The sequence below is a fragment of the Toxotes jaculatrix genome, chromosome 9, assembly GCF_017976425.1.
Source record: "Toxotes jaculatrix isolate fToxJac2 chromosome 9, fToxJac2.pri, whole genome shotgun sequence".
NCBI lineage: Eukaryota > Metazoa > Chordata > Actinopteri > Toxotidae > Toxotes > Toxotes jaculatrix.
In genome coordinates, this window is record NC_054402.1 from 28664753 (window position 1) to 28691391 (window position 26639).

General features: G+C 44.1%; 3 protein-coding genes across 5 annotated transcripts in view; 1 reads left to right on the top strand and 2 right to left on the bottom strand.

The window, feature by feature from the left end:
- nf1a (neurofibromin 1a) overlaps positions 1–24134 on the top strand; it is a 64434-nt gene extending 40300 nt beyond the window's left edge. For all 3 annotated transcript variants that reach the window (XM_041045516.1, XM_041045518.1, XM_041045517.1), the window contains 22 exons: positions 8345–8777; positions 8911–9251; positions 10109–10311; positions 11205–11398; positions 11483–11623; positions 13716–13995; positions 14179–14393; positions 14492–14553; positions 14645–14786; positions 15270–15371; positions 15945–16085; positions 16715–16841; positions 17148–17279; positions 17556–17691; positions 18014–18174; positions 18271–18393; positions 18538–18656; positions 18772–18872; positions 19017–19159; positions 19310–19356; positions 19693–19909; positions 20134–24134. In XM_041045516.1, coding sequence (XP_040901450.1) covers positions 8345–8777; positions 8911–9251; positions 10109–10311; positions 11205–11398; positions 11483–11623; positions 13716–13995; positions 14179–14393; positions 14492–14553; positions 14645–14786; positions 15270–15371; positions 15945–16085; positions 16715–16841; positions 17148–17279; positions 17556–17691; positions 18014–18174; positions 18271–18393; positions 18538–18656; positions 18772–18872; positions 19017–19159; positions 19310–19356; positions 19693–19909; positions 20134–20276 — 3703 coding nt within the window. In that variant the 3' untranslated portion in view covers positions 20277–24134. The remainder of the gene's footprint in view (positions 1–8344; positions 8778–8910; positions 9252–10108; positions 10312–11204; positions 11399–11482; positions 11624–13715; positions 13996–14178; positions 14394–14491; positions 14554–14644; positions 14787–15269; positions 15372–15944; positions 16086–16714; positions 16842–17147; positions 17280–17555; positions 17692–18013; positions 18175–18270; positions 18394–18537; positions 18657–18771; positions 18873–19016; positions 19160–19309; positions 19357–19692; positions 19910–20133) is intronic.
- Positions 368–5045, bottom strand: LOC121186736 (mucin-5B). Its single transcript, XM_041045519.1, has 2 exons — positions 4932–5045; positions 368–4321 (listed from the first exon to the last, which is right to left on the bottom strand). Exon 2 carries the CDS (start codon positions 4282–4284, stop codon positions 3016–3018), a length of 1269 nt encoding a protein of 422 aa, XP_040901453.1. The 5' UTR covers positions 4285–4321; positions 4932–5045; the 3' UTR covers positions 368–3015.
- Positions 6798–8021, bottom strand: LOC121186739. The gene is made up of 2 exons (XM_041045521.1): positions 7900–8021; positions 6798–7728 (listed from the first exon to the last, which is right to left on the bottom strand). The coding sequence occupies exon 2, from the start codon at positions 7702–7704 to the stop codon at positions 7048–7050; it is 657 nt and encodes a 218-aa protein (XP_040901455.1). The 5' UTR covers positions 7705–7728; positions 7900–8021; the 3' UTR covers positions 6798–7047.
- Positions 24135–26639: the final 2505 nt, after the last annotated feature.

Genomic DNA, 26639 nt, shown 5'->3' on the forward strand with positions numbered 1-26639 from the left:
GGCGGGGGGGGAGATAGCAGCAAGCAAGCCAGCCCACTCTGCTGCTGATGAGGCAAGCTAGAGTTGGAAAAGTGCGTGTGTGTAAGTGTGTGTGTGTGTGTATTGTGTGTGTGTGTGTGCTGACAGCAGCAGGCTTCACAGCGGCAGCTCTCACTCTCCTATGCACATGCTTTCTTACACACACTTGAAGAAACAATGGCTCTTAATTTGCCTACCGAGCCCTTTTTCTCATTTATGTTGTGGACACACGTATATATACAGACCTGTTATCTGTGACATCCACTGTAAGTGAAGGAAAGATTTGTCAGCACATTCTGTCAAGTCACAGGAATTGTTTTTTTCAAAGCTGTACTGATCATGTTTTTTTTTTTAAGTAACAATGGAACAAATTTGCACCGCCTCCGCCCACGCAAAAATGGTGGGCGGGGCCACTGTGTGGTCCAGGACTCATGATGTCACCAGGTCAACAAACCACCCTCGGTGTCTTCCTCTCGTTCTTCAGCAGCAGCAGCTCTTCACTTCACAGCTCTCTTCTCTGCAGGCCGGCTCAGTTTCTCAGTGACAGTGACATGGGAACCTGCCTCGGATGAATCAGCAGTGAACAAGTTTAATTTAGCGCCAGCAGCTATGACACAAAGTCTAGAGCTGATTTTGTGACAGAAGACACAAAGTAGAGTTAGCGTTGAGTGGCTAACTGTAATGTTGTTAGGTTACTGGACAGCCACACCACGACGCTGATGTTAGTGTGTTTCACACACTTTGGACTGGAGTTACATCCAGTAGCTAGTATGTCTTGTATGTAGCTAACAAAGATCTCTTTTAACCTGAAACCTTTATTCGACATGAACTTTAAATGTCCTCACAACCATAGAGAGACACATATATACACACTGACACACACACCTGTATACAGTCCCACTTGTTAGATTAGATATTGTGTGTTTTCATCTTTGGTATTTAACAAATATGGATATGTAAATAGGCAATTGTTGCCATGTCAACTTTTTCTACACTTGATATAAAACAACATCATGCGTGTTTGGTGCCAACTTCACATACTGGACACAGGAAGTGATACAAAATGTGCGACACGTTCGCTCCCACGCACTCCATGCAGGGAATAACGTCTTGCTCGTTCATGTAGTGTCCAATGGTCGCAAAAGCACTCAGCCAGCATCCTGCAGTCTGTGCTCAGGGTCTGTCTTTGCATGTGTCTGCCGTCATGCACGATACAGATAAGCGACTGACGTCTAATTAATTGGTTCTATATCAGATGATCATGCAAATTCACAGCCAAACCATGCAGCCTACATTAACACCATGGCTGCCATTTCCCCCCACAGGCTCCCCACAAGTGTGAAGACCTATTCAGTGCTGCATGCAACTTAAATTAACTTAAACCATGGTTTTTCTTGGTTTTTAATGTTTTTTTTTTTGTTTTTTTTTTACTGTTTTTCATAGTTCAGCTTTTTGGAGGCAACCAGTGAATATTGTAGAACAATTTGAAATGTGGAAGTGGGTTTGTTTTTGATGTGACAATAAAAACCACAAGTGCAACCACTCACAGATGTTTCAGAAACCAGTTTCACTAGGCTTTAGCTTTACTTCACATTCAGATACAATGTAAGAAACACAACAGAAGTCAAAATATACAACATATAAAGTTAGAGACATTTATTTTTTTTTAAAAAAGCATCAGGATCATTACCAACTTGCAAAGGAAGAAGATGACCTGACAACGACATTAAGTACAAACCTCTCATGACTCATAACCTGAAAATGGTACATCATGAAAACCCCATAACCACACACTGAGCTGAGGAACTACAACATGGTTAAGGCTGCACAGGCAGTTATAATGGAAATGAGTTGAAATGCTTCTAGATCCAGATTCACAACAACAAATCATCACGTTTATTTGCTCATGCTGATGGATCATTTATAATAATATTTCCAAAGGCCAGTGCAACAGTCCACAGTGAATCCATCCAATAGCTTTGCTGTTCTACATGTTTTCATTCTGCATAGTTTCATTTCAGTGGTTTTGTTGCTTTCCAAAGCTTTATATGAGTATAGTCCCATTTCTGTGTCCCATAGAAAGACGCTGACAGTCAGCAATATGTGCAGCTGGGAGCTGTAAAGAGCTGAGCCTGGGGAGGATGGGCTGTGCTGACAGCCGCGTTGTGAGTGGCCTCTGTTTTATGATGGTGGTGTCCACACTTCCACTGGAGGATCAAAACTCCCTTGTAAGCAGATCAGTCTGTAAGGCTATCTTTAGACTTATGACACAAACTTGACAAATCCTTGAAAAATGTGCTGTTGTTAAATGATTCTGAAAATTCTGAAACATGACCTATAAAATAAAAAGGCAATGTACCTCCACTGCAGAGGGTACTGAATCTTCTCTCTTGCCCAATGTTTATGCCACATTACCCTGCAGACAGTGAATCAGTGAGACCAGATTTACCCCCCCCTCCCCCTATTTTCATGTCATGTGGACTCTCTCTAAGTTCTCTGTTAGATGAAAAGTGAGTCACCCCTTTCCCTATTCACACTTCCTCATCAGCGTTTTACATTACTCATATGTTAAACAGTATGCCAGCTCCTGTCATGTACTGAAAGCATTAGCATGTCCCTCACCACCACGTTTCCTTCTGCTTTTCTCTATCAGCTGCGAGATAAGTACAAAGGTGGCCCTTTTTCCCCAATGGTTCTATTTTCAACAGTAGTACTCTCCACAGGTCAGGGAGGGCAGAAAGCATTTTAGATTGACTTCAGGCCTGGGTGACATTTTTACATACTTATAAAGGAAATCCTGCAGGGTTGAGGTGTGAGGAAGTGTTGATGGGGAGAGACACAGTTGCCTTGCTGACAGCTATAATTTAGAAGAAAATTTGACCAGTTTCCTATGTTTTCAGTCACAGCTACTGCCTAGAAACCAGTGACAGTGGCGCTTTAGGGAATGTGACTGCTCATGGATGTGTTGGGGTGGGTGGGTTTGGGCATTAAGCTCACTTATGGTTGGCCCAGGCCATCATTCAATTGTGCCGGATCATTTTCCACAGCTGCAGGCGGGGAAGGGGGATTTTCAGATTCTTGACTGAGGTTTGCAGCCTCTGAGTTGTTATTTGTGGAAAGCAAGACAGAGTTTTCAACAGTCTCTGGAACGTCTCCTTCGCTTTTCATTTCTGTAACAACTGCAGCAGTCCCGTTCATTTCCGGTGCATCCTTTCCATTCACCTGTCCTCCAGATGTATTCCCTTGACCTTTATCTCCAAATGTGGTACTTGGTGTCATGTCTTCTAACTCCTCATCTGTCTCTTGTAGCAGGGACAACCTTTTGGACAGTCTCTGAGGCAGGAAGCTGGAGAGAGAAATCTGGTTAGATGACCTCAGTGCTACGTTGCCATTGTCAGCTCCACTCTGTAGAAATGGTGAAGGCCCGGCCCAGTCTGCAGTCGTTATCTGCTGCTTCTGAAGCTTTCGTTTCTTTATGAAGATGACCAGGAATCCTACCATCATCAGTACCAGGGCTGTACCTATTATCCCTGCCACTACTTTACCCTGCTTTTCTCCCTTATTGGACTTTGCTTCTTCTTTTGATGAATTTAGTGTTTTCTTTGCGCTGGTGATGTGGACTAACGGTGTCTTTGTCGTGGCCAGTGTAGCATCACCACCTGTGACTGGGCCTGGACTTGTAGACTTGGCAGCAGGCTTGGTAGAGGTGGTTGCTGTAGAGGGCAGCGGTGTGGACTGTGCTGGATGTGTAGATGGATGGGTCATTTCATCACTCGTCAATTGGAAGGTGGATGGCTTGGCTTGGCTTTGGGTGGAGCTGCTTAGTATTGGAGGAACCCTTGCAGTTGTGGTTAGGTTGCTGGCTGAACTGTTTTCCGCCTTTGTTGCTGATGTTGTGGGGGTCTCTTCTGCTGTTGACCTGTTTAACTGAGACATTATGGAGTTGGTTGCTGTGCTTTCATTCAGCGGTGACAATGTCTTAGGAGGCGTCATTTGAATTGTGTGCAGGAGCGGTTTAGTGCTGGGTTTTGTAGTTGGAATTACACCAGCTGTAATGGATGGTGCAGTGTTATGACCAGAGACCTGTGAGAGTGGATTTAAGCTGGATGCCTCCTGTGTTGTCAGGTGGCCCTGAGTGAACTCATTTCCTGTTGCCTCCCCTGTCGTCACATCGGTGAAGTTGTGACTCTGGCCAGATGTCACTGCGCTGCTCTCTGCCAGTGGCAGCAGCCATATGAAAACGAGGCTTATGAAACTGATGGTCATTATTTTCTTCTGTTTTCTGGCTTGTTGCTGTGTCTCTCTAGCTAGAACAGAGGAGGTTTAGGAAGTTATTTAGGAAGTTACACAGCCAATTCACCAAAGCGGTCTCATTTGATGAGGAAATAGCTGACAAACAAGAGATGGTGTTGTGAAACATAAGCTGATGTTGCACCATTTCCTCAAAATTCAACTCTTATACAGTCATGTGTTTCATGGGTGCATACTGGTATTTTTAAATGAACACATACAGTACGATACACACAGCAGTCGGGAGGCTCGTCTCACTTACATTCACCTCTCCCCTGGTCTTTCTTTATATTTAACCATATTAAAATAAAAGTTTAATCAAGAAAATTAAAAAATATATATATATTGCTTTGAACATTTTAAATCAACTTTATTTCTCAGTAACAAGTGGCTTCAAGGCCATGCAGTTGTGATTGTCACTGGTAAGTTGTTGTGGTTCGGACTGTTTAAATCCATCCAAAATGCACAAGTTGTCTGTATACAGACAGCTGTTATCATCCTCGGCTCAGTTTGAATACGTTTTTGTGAGGGCTGTGCCCCATTTTTGGCTCCAGCATCAGTCCAAAGCTCTCAAAAATCACAGGTGCAAACGAGACTACGCTAATAATTTAAAATGTACTTACCAGTGACTTGACACTGAAATCCTCCGTAAAGCATTAGCTGTGTTGTTGTAGGATGTGTGCAGAGTGAAACAGCTTGAGGATATTCTAACCGTTGCTTGTTGGGCACGATGTCCCTTGACTGAAAGCAGGAACTAATGACATGGAGGGCTTCTGTCGGCTGAAATCTCAAGCCCGATGTTTGTCACACTTACAGGAAATGTGATGACGTGAAACTGATGACAGCCCTCTGCAGTCTCAGGCAGCTATGCTAAACATTTTCATATATCACATCAAAAAGCTTTATTTCTTTTAAAATGTGTAACCAAAACGCTGAACTGAGCACCAGTGCCAGTAAAGTGACTTTAATGATCTGTGAGACAAAAACACTGATGTCTTGCATAAGCAGCCACTAAATTCAGACCCTTTCTTCTGTTGAGTCATCGAGCAGAGCAGTGGATGCAGGTCCACGTGGCCCACGTTGCTGCTCTTTCAGAGAGGCATGGAAATGTGAACACATGCTCAGCGACTGAACCGTGCACATATGATATGTGATATTTACATGATACAGGTGATTTAACATCAGAAACTTTGCTCTGTGCTCAGCCTGCCTGTGTGAAAGCACAGGGAGCTCATATAAAAGATGCTTACACACTGACTCTTGTGCAGTACTTCTCCATGTGCAACGACCAGAGTATCTCATATAGTGAGTGCTAAGTTCACCTCTGACTGCAAGCTTTAGCTCACACAAAGATCACTATCAGTCAGCGTGCAACCGTCCCCCCAAACCTTGTTGTTCCTGCAGTTGTCACAACATAGTCACGCACACTGAATAACACAATTCCCCATAATCATAATAAACATTTGTGCTCACTGCACTCTCTTTACTTCTGGCTGATCATTTCTCACCGTTATTCTTCAAACCCCCTTTTTTTTTCCATAGCTCTACACTCCTTGTAGAATCCAGTATAAATATATGCACAGTGACCTGAATTCTGAATATTGACAGGAAGCACAAGACATTGACACAATGCAAAAATCCATTTATTTAAAACCTCACATTTAACAGGCTCTTTTTCATCTACACGAGTTATAAAAGAACAGTAATATTACAAAGTCTGAAGGAAAGGTCAGAGGTCATAGACAGCTACACTGACATTTAGTAATACAATAAGGACCAAGGACTGTTAGTAGACATTGTACCCAACTTTCTGACCATCATTTCAACGTGGCTTTAACAGCACACAATGTCAAAGAGATCTTTGATACTTTAAAAGTGTGTGCTGATGTATTTGTTGTTGTGCATCCTTTTTTGTCTGTTTCTTAAATTATTGTGTTCACTCAGTTACGTTGTAAAACAAGAGAAAGAGAGAGAAAGCCCAATCAAGCAGTCTTATAGCAAGCGTTGAAATTGCTAAGCAAATACGTAAAGAATATTTAGCACGTCATGTTACATGTTTAAAAGTTATACTTAACAAATTGTCGTGAAAAATGTACACCTCACTTTTTTTTCAGATATGTGTTTCCCATGTGTAACGGTTGAAGAAGACCTGTTTGCTGCTTTACTCCTGGCTAAAGACTTGACCAGGTGGCAGAGTGTAGTTACAGTCAGCTTCGCTGTTCTTATCGTAAAGCATTTGTAATTATAGATAGAGTAAATATATAAATAGAGTGATTTTGAACAAATCCCACTGCTTCAATCATATATCAAAATGTATCCACATTAGTAGGACTGGATATTGAACTTCAGTATTCTTTTGTTACCAACCAAAATGTCTGTATCACTGAAAATCAAAGACTGGATGGATTATAAGATTTACTTATTCATTGATCAGATAGTTCCTGATTAAAAACATAATTTTGTCGGTTTTAATATGACTATATGTCTTTTTTTTTTTCCTTTAAGTAAGGTATAAAAAAACCACCCTTTTTGGTAGGGGTGCCAAAACTCTTATTATATTCTTTTAGGACTATTATATCCAATTTCTGACATTTTACTCAGGTTGAAATTAAATTCTGTGAGGTGGAATAAATTGAAAAGAATGTGAATGAAACATGAGAAGTTAAACCACAGCACTTGACCTGAACTGTCGCTGTTTGTCTGAAGTGTCTGAGGCTGGAGCTTACTGAGGTTACTTCCTCACACAACAAGGGGCATGTCCTCTAGATCCCTGGGAACCTCAAGACAGGAGTCCCTGGAGCTGGAGCTCTGCATCTGACTGGCCTTCTCTTCTGGGTCAAAGGCCATTGTCGTGGCCCCTTCCCCGAGTCTTGCCCCAGCATCCCCCCTTGCCTCTTGTATTTCAGCCAGCCTCTCTTCCTCTATGTTGCTGTCTGCTTTCACCTCCTCGAGCATGACACTGGCGTCACACGGCCCGACCACTCCTTCGACTTCTGGCTGATCAGTTCCCCAGTAGCCTGTACTGCTCACCAAGTCCATGTTAGACCGGGATGTTCGGGGAGCATAAACACGACGCTGAAGGTGGCAAACCTGGCATGCCAGTACCACGATGGCAGCCAGCAGGCAGACAATCAGCCCCCCCGCGGAGCCTATAGCAATCAGACCCATCTCAGTGTCGATCAAGCAGTCGGCACGAGTGCCGTTGGTGTCTGTATCAGGATAGTTTGTGCGGTCAGTAGTAGTGAGGTTGGGCTGCATGGCAGTGGTGGAGCTTTGTTCTTCTGTATTGGATATATTTGTCGGCATAGTTGAAAGGTGTTGGCCTGCGTCGGTGGAACAGAACAGCAGCTGGTTGAGCAGGAGAACCATCCAGAGAGCCGTTCCGGTTCCTTCCATTGTGCTCTGAAATTTGAGACAGTTCTGCAAAGAATAAATCCAAGTCAGAAACACACTCTCTGAACTCTCTGCGTCATTTACAGCCTGAAAATTTACAGTTTAAGGTCAATTCAAATATACTGAATCACCCTGGTGAAGTGACTCTTCAACTACTTTCTTAATCCCACGGAAAAAAATACACAAAGTTTATTTTACCTTCGAGGTTACCTCTTTCTCTCTATCTGATTTGTATCATGTTCAGTAGGAAGAAATTTCAATTTCAAAGTGATTCAGAAAGAAACTGAGCAAAATTTTCTTGAAGTAGTCTTACGGTGGTAGTCGTGGTGGAGAGATGGACTGAGACACCTGCAGCAGACGCGCTCTTGAGATGCTCTGAACTCACTTCCTCACCCCCTGTCTGTGTATATTTCTGGTCTGCTTATTTCAGGGCCTCTGGTCTGATACCACAGAGGCTGAAGAGCTCTTACAAGAAAAGAGATAAAAATGAAAAGTAGTTTCTCAGAAATCAAAACACATTATGTTATGAACAGTTCTAGAGAGGCGCATATATAAATGTCACACCTAACCAAATAATACATCATCTTCTAAAAGGGGCCTGCATTTAAATTTGACTTTGTCTATTTTAATCTCCTTTCTTTAGGTTCAAAACAGGCCAGATCAATGGCGACCTGCTCATTTACCATGTCCTCCTTACCCTCAAACCCTACTATGCTAAGCCCTACGAGATAGTGGTGGACTTGACACATGTAGGACCCAGCAATCGCTTCAAGACCGACTTCCTGTCCAAGTGGTTTGTGGTCTTTCCCGGCTTTGCCTATGAGAACGTAGCAGCTGTTTATGTCTACAACTGCAACACCTGGGTGAGGGAGTACACCAAGTACCATGAGCGGCTGCTGACTGGCCTGAAGGGCAGCAAGCGGCTCCAGTTCATCGACTCTCCGGCTAAGCTGGCTGAGCACATCGAACCCGACCAACAGAAGCTGCCTGCTGCTACTCTGACCCTGGAGGAAGACCTTAAAGTGTTCCACAATGCCCTTAAGCTGGCACACAAAGACACCAAGGTCTCGATAAAGGTAAGAATACACGTATAGCAGTACCACTAAAAGGTGCTGAGTGCTGGATTAGATTAGGGGAAATTAGTAAACTCATTAGAGAAAGTCAGACAAGCCTTGGGTTTCCTAAAACAACACTTTTCTTGTTGATCAGGTGGGTTCGACAGCAGTGCAGGTAACCTCAGCCGAGCGGACCCGCGTCCTTGGACAGCCGGTCTTCCTCAACGACGTCTACTACGCTTCAGAGATTGAGGAGATCTGCCTGGTGGATGAGAGCCAGTTCACCCTCACCATGGCCAACCAGGGCACACCGCTCACATTCATGCACCAGGAGTGTGATGCCATCGTCCAGTCCATCATCCACATCCGGACACGTTGGGAGCTATCGCAGCCCGACTCCATCCCACAGCACACCAAGATCCGACCAAAAGATGTCCCTGGCACTCTGCTCAACATCGCTCTGCTGAACCTGGGCAGTTCTGACCCCAGCCTCAGGTCAGTCCTGCAGGACATGTAGAGTTACTCTAGGAAATAGTCTTTCCAGCTTTCATGAAAGAAATGAAACTGCAAAAGAAAAGAGGTCTGATCCATGTGAGACAGCAAGGATTTAAGATTAAAGTTTAACTGGTGTCTAAACTTGTATGAGGGTTCGTAGATACCAACATTTCTAATCACCTACCTTTTGGGCTGCAAATGTAAAATTAGCTTTTGTGGTTTTAGCAATGTAGACGCACATGTTGAGTTTACATTGCTAAAACCACAAAAGGTAATTTTACACACATGTTGAGTTAGATTATGCTACAGGACCAAAAGTATGTGGTCACTTGAGCATTATGTCTGTACAGAACGTGTGATTTCAAAAACGTGGGCATTAAAATGCTCCCATTCAGCTACTACAGCATGCTCTGTGATGAGCTCTGGTTTATGGTTCATAGTCATCCCAAAGTTGCCTTTTGTCCAGGCCAGTCCAGTTTGCCCACAGCATACTGGACAACCATTTCTTTATTGAGTTGCTTTGTGCATGGGGACATTGTCATGTTGAAACAGGAAAGAGACGACAGAGCACAAAAGTGGGAAGGACATTACTGTCTAAAAAAAAACATTGCAAACTGTAACCATAAGACTTCCCTTAAGTGGAACTAAGACCTACTTTGAGCCATGTTGTGTAGTTTGTGAAGGTTCAGGGCTTTAAACACCCTGACATCAAATCTGACTTTTCCATTTAAAATAATTTGTTATATCTGTCCAAATTTATCTGGGGGAAAAAGGACAACTGAGGAATGGTTAAACTGTTTCTACACTGCTCTAGCTTGGGCTCGAGTCCTCTGACTTGCTGTCTTTCTCACATCCAGGTCTGCGGCTTACAATCTGTTGTGTGCTTTGACCTGCACTTTCAACCTAAAGATAGAGGGCCAGCTGCTGGAGACGTCAGGCCTCTGCATCCCAGCCAACAACACCCTCTTCATAGTCTCCATCAGCAAGACTCTGGCTGCCAACGAACCCCATCTAACTCTGGAGTTTCTGGAGGAGTGCATCTCAGGTTTCAGCAAGTCCAGTAAGTCCACTCAACAGAGACACTGGAAGACATACAGTCCATTCAGGAAGTCTTCAGACCCCTTCACTCTTTCATCAGCAGCACTGAGGCATCCATACATACAGCTGAACCAAAGCAGTTTGGACCAGCCTCCAGTACTGTCATCCTTAAAGTCCTGTTCTCCCTCAGAGACTAAAATAACCAACCAGTCAGGACAAGTGTTACAGTTGATGGAAGGACTTTTAAGTTAGTTCTGGAAGGTCATAAAAAGTCATGATGAATCCTTGTCTTTGAAATATTCAGGGTCTCTTCCGTGATGTGAAGCGGGTGTCATGCAGTGTATCACAAGGCTGCACTGTACAGCACTGAGGATTCTGAAACACTGAAACACTCCAGTCAAGGCGCTAAGACATCTAAAACTAACATTTTCAATCTTAAAAATGTTTTTTAGTAAAATCCAAATATAGTTGCCATCATATCCATTTATCCAATTTCTAATGTTTCTAAAAGTTAAAAGTGTTTGATTACATCAAGTAGACCATCTTACCATATTGCTTCTAATTTGTAACTACTGTGTCTGTATTAGGCAGAATCCTACATTACTGTAGCCAGTATCAGTCTGTTAGTCCCTCCCTGTTCGCCTCTCTTGCCTTTCTGTCATAAACTTGTAGTCGCCAAGCCCAGGGTGAGATAACGCTGATGACATCACTATGGCATCATCACAGTTGTTCTCCTGCAGACCTCAAAAGATATTTGCCGACTGTTTTCAGAGGCTGAAGAGTGAACTCCGTTGATGTAGAGTGAAAATCTTTCTCTCTGATTTTAGCATCGACCTGATGCTGACTTTGGCTTTACCTTGTGTTTTAAAGTAAACCAGTAGTTGTGTTGACAGTCTCGTCGTTGATCTGTTGCAGGTATTGAGCTGAAGCATCTCTGCCTGGAATACATGACACCCTGGCTACTCAACCTGGTTCGCTTCTGCAAGCACAACGACGACGCCAAGCGCCAGCGTGTCACCGCGATTTTGGACAAACTCATCACCATGACCATCAATGAAAAGCAGATGTATCCCTCTATCCAGGCCAAGATCTGGGGCAGTCTGGGCCAGGTGAGTGCACCATGGCATCATTTGTTGAGTATAAAAAAAAATGTCTGGTGGATTTGGCCTCTAACTTTGTCACTGTGTCTTCAGATAACAGACCTGTTGGATGTGGTGCTGGACAGCTTCATTAAGACCAGTGCCACAGGAGGCCTGGGCTCCATCAAAGCCGAGGTCATGGCTGATACTGCAGTGGCTCTGGCTTCAGGGAATGTCAAACTGGTCTCCAGCAAGGTGAGACTCTCCACTGTGAGGTTAGACATGCTGGAATCATGTCTGCACAGACGTGGTACTCAGCCCGTATGTTAACCTGGACAGATTCTCTTTACTGAGGCCTGAAAATATTACTGTTAACCTTTCAAAGCCCTGAGTCGACAGCACAAAACATCAGAACGTCCTTTATGTAACAGTTCACACACCAGCCGCACGTAGCCTCCCGGCCACTGTAAGGCACGAAATTCACTGAGCTTCTGTACAGCTACTGTACCACCACTGTTACCTCTGTGTGTATGGAGCCTCTGCTGCATGATGCACGAAAAGGAGTTTCACTGCAGCCAGTCTTCAAAACGCAGAAGAGAGAGAGAGGTGGCTGAGGAAGGAAAGGACCCAGCAGCAATGACAACCACATGATGTCCTGCTTCAGACCAACAGAGAAATACACATGCACATACTGCACTCAGTCCACCTCTGCTGTTACTGTCCTGTTTCTTCTGACCTATTGCAGGTTAAAAATCTATCCTTTTCCTCCGTTTTCACCTCAGAGTTCACCAGAATGCTCCATTTCCACTTTCAGTAAGACAGTTAGCCCCATGCAGAGGTTTAGTTTCACATCTCCTCTACTTCTTCATCCCACCTCAGTTTGCAGGCCTGCGTACAAATACCAACATCCGCAGCTACCCAGCTACCCCTATAGTTTGACAAGGCATTTTAGGCAACATATCTGCGATGAGGTTTGAACATTTTTATTGAAGTAAAATCTAAAAAGTTATAATCCACAACACGAATACATCTTTCTCGTTAAAGGTTTATTTTCGGTATTAGAAATCAGCGTTAAATGAAATAGTGATTTACTTACTAATGGAAGAAATGAATCCGGAGCTGGAAATGTCTCCTGACTTAGAGAATCCAGAGTGACAATCTCATCCACTCACTATCCATCATCTGTTTGCTCTGGATCCAAATTCAGCCTGCTACTCAGATTAAACAAACACAACATACACAGACAGACACAAAAGAAAAGCCAGCCCCTGGCTCCTATTATGGCAGACACCAGCACTGCACTGAATAGTGGCCTTTGTGAAGGTTGTTGACTAAGAAAAACCAGTTAGTGTTTAAGTCGACGTGCTGCTGTCCTTTATGGTTTAGTGTAGTTTTACCAAAGTGTTGTACAGAATGAAAGGATGTCAGATGAACACGTGTACATGTCTGTGGGATCATACAGGGGTGTTTATGCTGGTGTTATCCACAGGGTTACTGTCTGATGTCATGGCAGGACAGCCTACTGAGCACAATGGACCCTTGTCTGCTGCTCTTGAACTCTTTGTCACTCAAGGGTTGAATAAATGCTGTTTTCTGATTGGTTTTTAACCATAGTCATTTTGTCGAGCACATCAGCTCCATGTCCTCACAGACACACACACACACAGTGTTTTCCCAGGCTCCTCACTGTCCACTGGTTCTTCCGACTCTTATTTGTCAGTGAATCTGGGACATGTTCTTAAAGGTTTTGGAACCATAGATTGATCAAAACATGATTAAAGTCTCACTACAAGTTTGACATGATGACTTTATTTGATGTGAGCTGTAACATTTGGAGTTTGAGAACTTAAAAATAGCCTTGTTGAAGCTAAAGTAAGCCGCCAGCATTAAGCTGAAGATAACATTAACTAAAGCCTCTTTCAGGGTTGATTTGATGCTCTAATTGTTATTTTTAAATCACCAATGAAATCAAACGATGTGCAGTGTAAAAAGGGCAGCTGGTAGTGATGAAGCCACAGAAGAATATCAGCTCAGATCTACTCAGTAGTCAAAGCCTGTTTCGGCTCATTGGTTTGAATTTGGGGCCCACAAACTCTGCTCTCACTGTTTTCAGAGAAAAAGCCTCTGTCCTCCACCTGCTGAGCAGCAAACAGCAGACACACACAGGCAGAGAGCAGCTGGTGAACATAGTGGAGCATTTAGCAGCTCAAGAGACAGGTATTTCTCTCAGAAGCTGGTGGAGACCAACAACAGAGCTAAAAGACAGGGAACACAGGGCTGAGATTCATCAGGTGAAGACAAACAGCACTCCAGATGAACTTTGGTCTTCTCTCATTCTTTGTGGCAGGTTATTGGTCGGATGTGTAAGATCATAGACAAGACGTGCCTGTCTCCGACGCCCACACTGGAGCAGCATCTGATGTGGGACGACATCGCTATCTTGGCACGCTACATGCTTATGCTGTCCTTCAACAACTCCCTGGATGTTGCAGCCCACCTGCCCTACCTGTTCCACGTAGTGACCCTGCTGGTAGCCACGGGGCCGCTGTCCCTCAGGGCCTCCACCCACGGCTTGGTTATAAACATCATCCACTCCCTCTGCACCTGCTCGCAGCTCAACTTCAGCGGTGAGGACTGACTTCAGCTGTGCGTTTAGGCCCGCAGCCTGCTGCTGTAGTGTAGCATTTCAGTCATCTCACAGTGCATGGAAAGAACAACCTAACACACCATAGTGGATGCACTCACAAAAACATAAAATAACTTGAGTCTTATCAAAAATAAATGTGTGTTGCTGTGTTGGATGATTCCAGAGGAGACAAAGCAGGTCCTGAGGCTGAGCCTGACTGAGTTCTCCCTGCCCAAGTTTTACCTGCTGTTCGGCATCAGCAAAGTCAAGTCAGCTGCCGTTATTGCCTTCCGCTCCAGCTACAGGGACCGCTCCTTCTCACCGGGCTCCTACGAGAGGGAGACGTTCGCCCTGTCCTCCCTGGAGACCGTCACTGAGGCCTTATTGGAGATCATGGAGGTCAGCAGAGACAGTCAAACCTTATAGACATCAGTTTTTCCCTCCTTTATCCGAGGAAGAGATTCTCAGTCTGTTTGCTCTGTGTTGTCTTTCCTCAGGCTTGTATGAGGGACATCCCAGCCTGCAAGTGGTTAGACCAGTGGACAGAGCTCGCACAGAAGTATGAACCTCCCCGTCCTCCATCCATCTGTGCTAAGAACATGAATGTGCAGTGTGGTTCATATGTGTTTGTGTGTGTGTTTGGATTCCAGGTTTGCATTCCAGTATAACCCGTCTCTCCAGCCCAGAGCGCTGGTCGTGTTTGGCTGCATCAGTAAGAGAGTGAGCCACGGCCAGATCAAGCAGATCATTCGAATCCTCAGCAAAGCGAGCCCTCTGCTCAGCATAGACCGGGTGAGGGCACACATTCATGTACACAACTCTCCCTTTCAGACCTGTGCTTTTCCTTTTGGATGAAGAACCTCAAACAAGTCCAGGTGTCATAGAATACCATTTAGAAATATAATGACCTGGATGACTGAGGATCTTCACGTGAACATGAACATGATGTGTGTTTCAGTAGAAGGTGCAGTCCACATGCCCTTCAACGCTGTCTTATTGTCAACTTAGGCTACTACCAACTTTGTTTTTCATCATTAGATGGACACATTTCCATCACCTCGATGTGTTCTGTCTAATTCTGTGACCCTCGGGCTCTTAAACAGGATGTAATTAGACTCTGTAGAACAGCGTTTATGCTGGTTGTCTGTTAGCAGTCATTAAGTAATTCATTGGTGTTAATTTCTATATAAGGTGCTACTGTCTGTTCATCGTTTCCTGTCCCTCCCTCCTGCTCCTGTTCCATCCCTAACCTCTGTCCTCATCCCACCATCACAGGGTCTGGAGAGCTGTCTGAAGGGACCGGACAATTACAACAGCCAAGTATTAATAGAGGCCACAGTCATTGCTCTGACCAAGCTGCAGCCTCTACTGAGCAAGGTATACAGCCCTGTAAATCCACCTTCAACCAGTCTTACTTTACCTGCAGCTCTTAGTTTGGGGGTTTAAGAACAGTCTCTGTCTACTTTACTTTTGTTTCTCAGTTTTATCAAATGAATGAAAAGTTTCAGGTTGATCAAACTGTTTCAGTATTTGAAATTTTTTTTTTTGAAAATTTTAGAGTCAAAGCTCCTACCTGAACAGAATTTGGTAGGCAGGTGTAACATCTCCAGACTGAAAAAAAAAAAACCTACTTAGCTGTGTTGGAATGTGGGTCCCTGAGGTCCCTATGTCCCCATGTTCTGTGCTAAGGCTCATTCTCCCTGGCAGCTGTAACTGGATCTGTGTTCACCCTGATAGCTTCTATTAGTGAGTATAACTGGGTAATGTCAGGTTGGCTTTGGGCACGAGGCCAATCATGTGCTAGTTTTAGGTAAAGGTTGGATAAAGGTTCCAGGTTAAAAGAGAGGTTAGTTAGTTACATACAAGACATAGTAGCTACTTGATGTAACTCCAGTCCAATGTGTGTGAGTTCCTGTCTGAATGAGCTCCACCCTGTGTGTGTGTTTACAGGAGTCTCCCATGCACAAAGCTCTGTTCTGGGTGGCAGTAGCTGTGCTGCAGCTGGATGAAGTGAACCTGTACTCTGCGGGAACAGCCCTGCTGGAGCAGAACCTCCACACTCTGGACACAATGCGCGTCTTTAATGACAAGGTAAAACACACGTACAAACCGCATGCTGTACACCACCGAAAGAAGCACTAGGTCTCCTCTGCTCACCCATTCACACACTCTGAGGTTGTGTAAACTAAAAGCCACAGCACTTCTCATAGTCAGTCCATCATTTGGGTTGGACAGCTCACTCGTGCCGCAGTGAGATGTGGTAAAGCACGCATGATAGTGTGTTTAAAGAATAACTTCATGCTAAATTCATATCTACACTCTCATACTCTCTGTCACACTTCATTGTATTGTATATTTAAGGTTAAATGCACTAAATTTACATATACACTCATCGATAGAAACAAGAAATGTGTAACTGTCCAAATACTTCCGGTCTGGACTGTACAGTAACCTGGATGACTGAAACAGACAGGTGACAAAGGAAAAACAACGTGTCTGAGGGTGGTGATGGGCCACCAGAACAGCACTGGTTGTCTCTCATGGAGAAGGACGACTCACTGACACTCTGTAGACCAGGGCCTCTGGTCTCTGCACCGTCATCTTTGAAATGAGGGCTTCATGCTCTGCAGTCCAGACATGTGTTGACGTATTGAAATGTTGACATGATCCAGCACACTTTCCTCATACACCTCTTTTCCTCCTGATCTTTTTTCCTCCAGAGTCCTGAAGAAGTGTTCATGGAGATCAGACGTCCTTTAGAGTGGCACTGTAAGCAGATGGATCACTTTGTGGGCCTCAATTTTAGCGCCAATTTCAACTTTGCACTCGTGGGCCACCTACTCAAAGGTAAAGCACCTGCTAACAGGGATATACATTCACAGGCAGTCATCCAGTGCTCAACCGCCACAGTTTGTTGGCTCACTGGGTGTATGTGTTACCACAGAAACCGTGACGACAACAGTGAACACACATCTGTGCTTTTAGCAATTCATTTTCAACAGGAAGTGAAGTTTCATGAAGGAAGTCAGAGTCATCTTCAGACTTGACGGTTTAACATTGTATATATATATATATTTTGCTTCTAAATGTTTTAACATGCCGAACAACCTTGGATCAGTGTCTGTAAACTCTGTCTCTAACTTGTGTCTCTAGGCTACAGACACCCATCACCCACCACAGTGGCGAGGACAGTGAGAATCCTGCACACACTGTTGGCTCTCATCAGCAAACATCTGAAATGTGACAAGTTTGAGGTCAACACCCAGAGTGTGGCCTATCTGGCTGGTATGTAACACACTCATTGACATAATATAATGTTACTGAAGAAATACGATGGAGCACAGAAAAATGTATTCATTGGTAATTAAACAATATTGGTATGCAAAGATTTGACTCTTTCAGGATCATGTGATAAATTGGTAGCACTGAGTATTTTTGTATTAATATTTATTTACCAGCTGCTGCCTCTTTGTGCATCCAGTCATTTCTTGTAGCTTGGAGCCTTTACATAAGAAACGAAGAAGAAATGTATGAACTGTTACCTCTTCCTGTTTGGTGCAGCGCTGCTCACTGTATCTGAGGAGGTCCGAAGTCGCTGTAGCCTCAAACACAGGAAGTCACTACTGATTTCTGACCTGTCCATGGACCCGGTACCGATGGACACCTACTCCAGTCACATCACTGATCCCAGCTGCAGGTGAGCCAGTGAACACAGGAGAAAACCAAGGGTGAGGTGGTCTGATCCAGACACAAAGTGTCTGAAGAATCACAAGGATGATAGGATATCAAGAGGTTATTCTTTTAGTTGTGTGTCCCTAAGCATCTGTGCACTGCCTTCGGGTTTCAGCCATGGTGCAGACTGCTGCCTTAAAACAAACAGAGTTTAAATCTGATAGATAACTGAAGCAAAGTGAGAATCAGAGGTGGTGAGAATGTGTCATAGTTTGGTTTGTGTCAGTTGTTGTTCAGGTTTAAGCTTTTAACGGAATCGTCACGCTGTCCGTCCACCTTCCTTTCAGAACTCTACGAGAGACTCAGCCGTGGACGTCACCTCAGGTTTCCGAACGCTACCTTTCAGCCCATCACTACCCCACAGTTGGCCAGATCAGCCCACGAACACGCAAGTCCATGAGCCTTGACATGGGTCAGCCTTCACAGGCCAACACCAAGAAGCTCCTGGGTATGAGTTGTCCCTTAGCTGTGTATCGTACGTGTTGATCTTTCCTCAGGTGGAGCATCCCTAAAAAAAAAAAAGTTGTGCTTGTTTGTTGTCCAGGCACCAGGAAGAGCTTTGATCATCTCATATCAGACTCCAAAGCACCAAAGAGACCAGAGATGGAGTCGGGTATGACCACCCCTCCCAAGATGAGGCGCGTAGCAGAGAATGACTATGAAATAGGTGAGAGTACAATCCTGGCATTTCCTGAAGGAGCTGATAGAGACATTTAATGTATTTCTGAAGGCTTTCAGAAATACCACGACCAGCATGACTGAGAGTCTTCACAGAGATATTTCATGTAATGCCCCCATGTTATAATTTCAGAGACGCAAAGAATTGGAAACTCTCACCTTCGTAAAGTGTCTGTATCAGAGTCCAACGTTCTGCTAGATGAGGAGGTGCTGACCGACCCAAAGATCCAGGCTCTGCTGCTCACTGTGCTGGTGAGGAAACGCGCCAGTTCAAACCAGTGGAACATAACTGACAATAATCAAATGCTGTGAGTTTTCATCCTTGTTAACAGTGACTCTGTTAACAGACGTGTTCCAATCTTTCCAGGCCACCCAGGTCAAATACACCACTGATGACTTTGACCAGCGGATTCTGTACGAGTACTTGGCTGAAGCTAGCGTTGTCTTCCCAAAGGTTTTCCCAGTTGTGTAAGTAGCCAACACATGGCTGTTTATTTTACATCAATTTCTACAACAACAGTGTGAGCTTTGAGACGTTTGGGTCAGCCCTAATACTGAGTATCATTTATACAGACTTAACAAAAGGTGTTTGTATGTATGTCTCATCCTCAGCCACAACCTGCTGGACTCCAAGATCAACACTGTGCTGTCCATGTGCCAAGACACCAACCTCCTGAATCCCGTCCACGGCATCGTGCAGAGTGTGGTGTACCATGAGGAGTCGCCCCCTCAGTACCAGCCCTCCTATTTACAAAGTAATACATGCTGACATTTACACATTCTGTACAGGACAAGCAGGTTAACTCTGGTCATGCAGATTGGACAGAGGTTTCCTAAAAATATGGCTGAAATTGATAACTACCCCCCCCCCCACCCCCTCCCCTCCCCTTCCGTTCATTTCACAGGCTTCGGCTTTAATGGACTTTGGAGATTTGCTGGACCCTTCTCTAAGGTGTGTATGGTTCTGTCCTGTCATCTTTTCATTTTTCTTTATTTACTTTCATTTGAACAGGTACAGTATCTCTTTTACAAGAGAGCAGTTTAAAACATGTTTAATTTGCGGATAACACAGTTTATTGACACTATTATCCACTACTATCCAGAGTGTATAGTTCGGACTCAGGTGAAGAGCTAAAAAATATGGACCAAACAAGATTTTTTTTTTCTTTTAGAGAGTGCAAGATTGGCACTGTTTGGGTTTAAAAACTTTGAAGGAGAGTATTAAAAGTGAAGGTGTCATCCAGCCATATTTCATCACAGCGTTTGTTCCTCTTCTCTAACCCTTCAGCAAACCCAGATACCGGACTACGCCGAGCTGATCGTCAAGTTTCTGGAGGCGTTGATTGACAGCTACCTGCCGGCGGCTGACGAGGAGCGAGGGGAGGAGCAGCTGAGAACGCCCACCTCCCCCTACCCCCCCACCAGCCAGAGCCAGCTCAGCATCACTGCCAACCTCAACCTGTCCAACTCCATGACCTCACTGGCCACCTCGCAGCACTCACCAGGTCTCTCTCTCTCTCACACACACACACACACACACACCTGGAATGATACATCATGTGTGTTTTTGTCTTACTGGACATTAGTTGCTAATGTCAGACTGCCACCATTAGACATTCTGAGGAAATGTCAGAGGGGGATCCTGGACTCTGTCCTGAAGTAGTTACAGACCGTAAACACGGGCCTCTTATCCAGCTTTAAAACTGTGTCTTATGCATCTTCCCTCCAGGTGTGGACAAGGAGAACGTCCAGCTTTCCCCCAGCTCTGCTCTGTCCAGTGGGGGCCGCACTCGCCACGGTTCAGCCAGTCAGGTCCAGAAGCAGCGCAGCGCCGGCAGCTTCAAGAGACCCAGCATTAAGAAGATTGTCTGATTACCAGAGAACACCAAACCTCCACCTCCTCCACCTCCACCACCTTCTCTCCACCCTCCCCCCAGTCTGCCGGGCATCATGCTTCACTCCACTCTTCTTTATTTCCTCCTTCTTCTTCCATCTTGTTGCTTTGGCAGAAGAAGAAGAGAGGAGGAGTATTACCAACTTGAAGTCTTTTTTTTTTTTTTCCCTGATCTTTGGTGGAGGAGAAGCTTCAGTCGATCGGTTTCTCTTCGTGTTTGAGCTCCTAATCACACTCCCGCAGCGAGGGGGGCGTCACATGTCAACCTGCAGAACAGGCTGATGGGAATGAAGTGTGGACATGAAGGCTGAGTTTGGACATGGACGGCTCGTGTTTCAACCGTAACGCGTCCCTTGGCCTTCCTCACAAATAAACACTCCTGTGTCAGCGAGATGGACCAAATGACAGCAGCAGCCGGAGGTGGTGGGAGGGGGGGGTCAGACAGGACCCGGGCTCTGGTCCTGCTGGGACACGTCAGCTCCCCTCTCCCAGCCTTGTACATATTTTACATAGACAGATTATGTATAACTAGTCCTTAATGCTAATTTCGATGTTGACGTTTTCTCCATGGTGTGCCTTTGTCAGGGTTTTTCAATGTGTACAATTTGTAAAGTAAAAGTCAAACCTTGCTGGGGACAAAGAACAGGTACTAATTATGGAGGTGAGCCGTCCATATCACCACGAGTTCACACGAGCTGCGTCGCGACTGGCCTCCAATGATCGTCAAGTATACAATCATCCATATACCCATGTTGCCTGAAAGTATTTATCCTGTACAGCTAGATAGTGCTACACAAATTCTTCTTCTTTTAAAAACACTTTCAGAGAATCAACATGAAGATTGCAAAACACTAGGGGAAATGTAACAGTGTAAATAGCTCCGAGCTTTTTTTTTTTTTTTTTCCTTTCTTTGTTTTTAGTGCAGTTGCTTTTATTTTGTTTTGTTTTTTTTTGTTGGTTATTTTTAGTATTAAGTGTATTTTCAGCAGCATTGACTTTTCGTTTGTTTACACAGTGACAATGAAAATTGTGTAATAGGCAATAATCCTCAACTCTCAAACTCCTTTGTCAGCCACCCATTTTATTTGTGCAGCGAGCAGAGGGAACGCATCGCTGTCAGCCGGGTGACGCAGGAAGCCGAGTCCTGAGCTCTTATCGATTACTACAAAACACACACACACACACACACAACACTTGTTTGATCTCAGCTGTCTGAGTGGACCCGCAGCTGTGACAGGTTTGTCCTGTGGGCTCATTAAAGGACAAATCCACCTGTGGCAGGTGGTTGTTTCACTGTCGCTGTGACAGAGGTGGAATATCGTTTGCCACAGCTAGTCAACTGTCAGCACTTGGATTCTTCTTGTAGCCACACACACACACACACACACACACACACACACACACACTTTTGTCAGAAAGAGCTGGGCTCTATTTTGTGGTGTTGTCTCTGATTCCCACACAGCACAGACTCCACAGAGACAGTAAACATCTGGTTTAGTTTAGTCAAGCCTTTTACACTCTGACTAACTCTGAGTGTGAGACAAATGATTTTTCCTTTAAGAGCTATGCTGATGATCATTCAGGTCATAGTTGCCGTCCGTCCTCTCAGAGCACATCTGGTGAGCAAGCAGAGCCTGGTGGACACCAAACAGGATCTCTGTGCTGCAGCAACACAAACTCACGCCCCACAGATCACATCAGCGCAGACTGTTTTTTGCAGAGCGTGCTGTGGTATTTCAGCTGTGTTTCTAACCTTTCAGGCGGCCGTTGGCTTCTTCATCCACTTTCAGAGAGAGAGAGAGCACGTGCTTGGACAGAGCGTAGACAGAGAGAGCAGAGCCCGACGCAGACATCCGCATGATCGAAAACCAAAGAGAGAGCTCTCATCACAGAGCAGTTTATTTTTTACACTGTCAAATGTTCCACTCACCCACAGTGCTTCAACAGTGGTGGGATCCTCATCACTATGAGGACTCTGTGGGTCCACCTCAGACAGACAGACAGACAGACACGTGGTTTCAGTTCTAGACATGTTAAAAAGTCTTTATTGGACTTTTTCAGGCACATTGAATCAGCACGACCATAGAAGAAGAAGCAGCTCTCTGACAGAGACCAGGATGGACTGCGTCTGCCTGCAGGCCGATTCACGTGTTGTACTGAAATGACGGGGGAACCAGTGGCTGCCGAGAGAGTGCAAACACACGCTGACAGGTTAGCTGTAGAGATGGTCACATGCTAAAACTAGCAGACTGACAGCAGCTGGTGTACTGGTTGGGTTGTTTGGTGGAGCAGGTCCACAGTGAGCCTGTTCCAGCCTGAGCTCCACTCGCTCCCTTCTCCGCCCCACCCCCCACTACACCCACCCCACCAACCCCTGGGGTCGGTTTGGTCAAACGCTTCTACCTTGCCTTAACATCTATGCATGGCAAGAGTTGAGTATTGTTGTACAACTCTGACTTTCTTTTGGTCTGAGCAGCATCTCCACTCGTCCGCTGCTCAGCCTCACATCTTTTGTGAAGTGTTGGATGTCACAGTGTGTTTTTGTTTTTTTGTTTTTGGGTTTTTTTCCCTGTGCTGCAGTCGACTGAGGGGAAGTGTTATTTTCTTCTGTCCACGCAGTTCATTCAGTCGACACACGGTTACTCAATTGAACGCCATGAAAAGGTTTTTTTTGTTCTAGGCAGCCTCAGAAACAACATGTTGTAGTTCAGCCATAAAGAACAGCATGAAGGGAAAGAATGAGTTTAAATGGACTGGGCTCGAACTTTTCTTACTGCCCTTCCATCTCTGACGTTTGCTCTCATTAAGTGAATAAGGACCAAACCAAGAAATTATTTTTTGCCAGTCAGAATATTACTTCCCCAGAGTTCGTCCACAGTTGGACACATTTAAAAGTCCAAACCCTGCCTGTTGTCACACCTCAGCACAGCTGGCCCGTGGCTCTGTCAGAGTACGAGTAGTAGTAGGTCACATTGTGTGTTTCGGCTTCAGCTGCTGATGTGATTGAACAAATAAATGAAACGTGTCTTTTAACTTGAACACAGCAGAGCTGGACCATACTGACCGGCTGAACAGCAGCCCTTCTTCTCATTGTAAATAGGCCTGTCCCCGCTTCAGAGTCCCTTCTTTCTAACACACAAGATGTTTTTGCATCAGTTTCCTATGAAGGTCCATGATGGAAGGACGGTGGGGGGGTGGGGGGGGGGGGTTGGTTGGAAGTCCGGGACTTCAACCCAGAAACGTCTCATCGTATATCTTTATCGTCTCTCTGTTGTCTCTCCTCGCCACTCCTCGCCGTCTCACTGTTCTTAGTTAAGCTACACTCCCTGATTTCCTTCAAAGACACGTCCACGAACCCTGAATAACGCAATCAGCGAGTGTACCTTTAACAAAACACAACCAGGAAAAATCCGAAGGCAAGCTTTATTCGAGCACCGTGTTATAGCAGATGGCCATTGTTTCCAGGTTTTAGTTTGACTTGTGTGTGAATGGAAGTAGTAAGGATTATATATCCATAACCTCTTAAACAAGTGGTTGACTTGCACTAATTTAAAAACAGTCATGGGTTTGTAAAGATGGAAAAACCTCAAAGTGTGGCATGTTTTATTTGATGTTATGCAAAATCTAATGTCTGTAGAGTATTAGTCTGAGTTTTGTTTTTAATGCAGTATGTGTGACAATTGTAAATACTTTGTGTACAATTTGAGATGGTATATTTACTACACTGTACATACATGTGATATTGTATCATTTTGTTTTTGTAAAGCAGTTAGTTTCTGTATAATAATATACAAATTGAAATATTCCAGTGTTAGTAATAAAATGTTTTGCTCTCCACATTATTTGATTGTGTGTGATAAAACACAAACCCTCTTTTTTTTTTAACTAAGTTAAACCCAAAACTGTGCTTTATGGAAAGTATTTTTCTTTATGGCAGTTGAATGTGTTTAAAGATGTTTTTTTCTTTTGCACATACTTAATCGATTATCATGATCAGATGTGATTACAAGAATTTTGATTCATCAGTTTCTATCAGAAGTTTGCAATAACGGATGAACACACCTGAAATCAACCTGAAATCTGACACACATGTTCAGGGGTTCTCACTAAGCGTATGCATTATATGTACTATAAGCGCCACAAACACACAAAGTTTATTTTGTAATTGGCAGCATGGGCTCATAGGAAATCTGCTTGATATAGGGTCACAGCTCAGCCGATGCATACATTTATTAATGACTGATTAAAGTGGGCGTGGCTTAATTACAAAACTCTAAATCAGAATCCATCAATCTGTATCTGTAATCTGTGTTTTCAGAACAAGAAGAGCTGGTTTACGGCTATATCTCCACAAATCTTCATTCAAATGCTACAAAAACCAACCCAGATGTTCTCCAGATGTCTCCAGATATCGATGGTTTCAAACAGCATTCAGGTCAGTGGCGGTCACCATGGTGCTGTAATTTAAACTCTATGAACAGTTTCTTTTTGGCTCAGTGTTGGATTGAAAAATATCTGATGATGACCCTTGATTCTTTTTGGAAAGAAGAAGGAAGGGTGAATCTGGCTGCTCCGTCTGTTTAGATGTTTCTCAGCTGCACACGAAACATGAGGACAGGAAGTAAATGGACACACAAGAAATGTAGTTTCAAAATAAGACCAGGAAATGACACAGTCTCCAGGAAGAAGAGTCAGTCACATGGGCAGATCGTGGTAACAGCTGCTGAAACACAACAGCTTTTTAAACACATCCCAAAAAGTTGCTTTTGGCACCACCTCATGGCCATGTATTGTGACTGCATCCTCACTTTTTTTGTTTTTGTTGTCTTTTTCGTTCCCTGTTTTTGTGTACATGCCCACAACCACCCTGAAGTAAAGGTTCACGTCCTCGCTGCTCTTCAGCATCGACTCCAGGCCAAGGTGCTGACTTTCGAAACTGTAAGAAATCATTTGTGTTGCCGAACAATGAAGCGTGGCAGTTTGGGTGAGTGGACCAGCAGAACCAGTGAGATATCTGCATTAGATATAAAACTCAGCAGTTCATAATGTAAGTGAACTATTCCGATGTAAATCATTTGCCTTTTGTTGATCATGAATGAGCGGCCATGGAGCAGTTTCACCCAGGAGAAATGTCAGATTTTCAGTGTTTTCAGTTGGACAGACGGGCTTTGACTCCTTTAAAACAACAACTTCACATTGTTGTTGTTTAGTGTAGCTATTACAGACAGTGTCCAGAGGGCTACAAAAGATTTTTTTTTTTTTTTTAGGTTCCAATAAAAGGTTATTGTCTTTGTAATTTATCCAGTGAAACTTACAAATACTTGTGCAGTCCAGCTCCACTAAGATTTTGAAGTTTGTTCATTTTGACATTGATATCTGTCAAAACTTGGTAAAACACCATCCGCTCTCTCAGTATATTGATTTTTCATTTACAACAAAACGTGTCCTTGTTAAAACTTGATGTCGGGCCAACAAAATCCATACAAAGCAAATTTAAACATTTTTGTTTGAAGTTGGAATTTGACAGTTAATGTGGGGTTTTTAACATCAAACCAATTTTCATTTCCCAGGATAAGGTTAGCACAATCTACAAGAAAACCCCCACAACACTTTAAAAGCACAAGGAGGAAACATGCCCAAGACCGATTCAGTGTATAGACTAGTATCCTAAAGCAGAACCTGCTCAGGTGAGCAGGTTGAACTGAATTTATTGGATATCAGAGGAGATGGGCGATGAATGAGAGGCAGGCAGGTCACGAATGGCAAAGCGGAGAATCCGGTGATGAAGGAAGTCACACACACACACACACAGGGAGAGAGAGAGATGCACACAACACAGGAAACACAAGGAAAAAGGGAAAAACACCTGGAGCACTGTCCAGAACCATGACAGCTGCATTCTGTTTGCTTTAATCATCCTTGAGATGAGTCTAGAATTTGACTGAAGTCCATTTGTGGAAAAATGAACTGACTGCATTTGGTCTAGGAAGGCACACACATGTGTATATAATGTCCCACAATTCACACTTTACAGTGTAAAGTCTCCCTGTCTCACTGTGGGTCACTGAGTGGAGACTGAGGAGCAAAATGGCTTTATTCTCCACTTAAAACCAAATCACACATAATAAAGTGTGAAAAAATGAAGGGCTCTGAAGACTTTATGAAGCTGCTGTACTTTCTTACCACCTAGTATTAACCCAGAGTTAATCCGTCATCATTAGACTCTGACCCTGTCTGTCAGACAGAGTTCAGAGCACACTGAATAGTAAAGGCTGACCAAGTTTTGGACTCCAGTTTGTTGATTCAGTTCAAATGTGAATAATTATCATTCATACTGAGTT

Bases quoted from the DNA above. Each gene is read 5' to 3' on its own strand.
- LOC121186736 (XM_041045519.1), bottom strand. From the start codon at position 4,284: ATGACCATCAGTTTCATAAGCCTCGTTTTCATATGGCTGCTGCCACTG.
- LOC121186739 (XM_041045521.1), bottom strand. From the start codon at position 7,704: ATGGAAGGAACCGGAACGGCTCTCTGGATGGTTCTCCTGCTCAACCAG.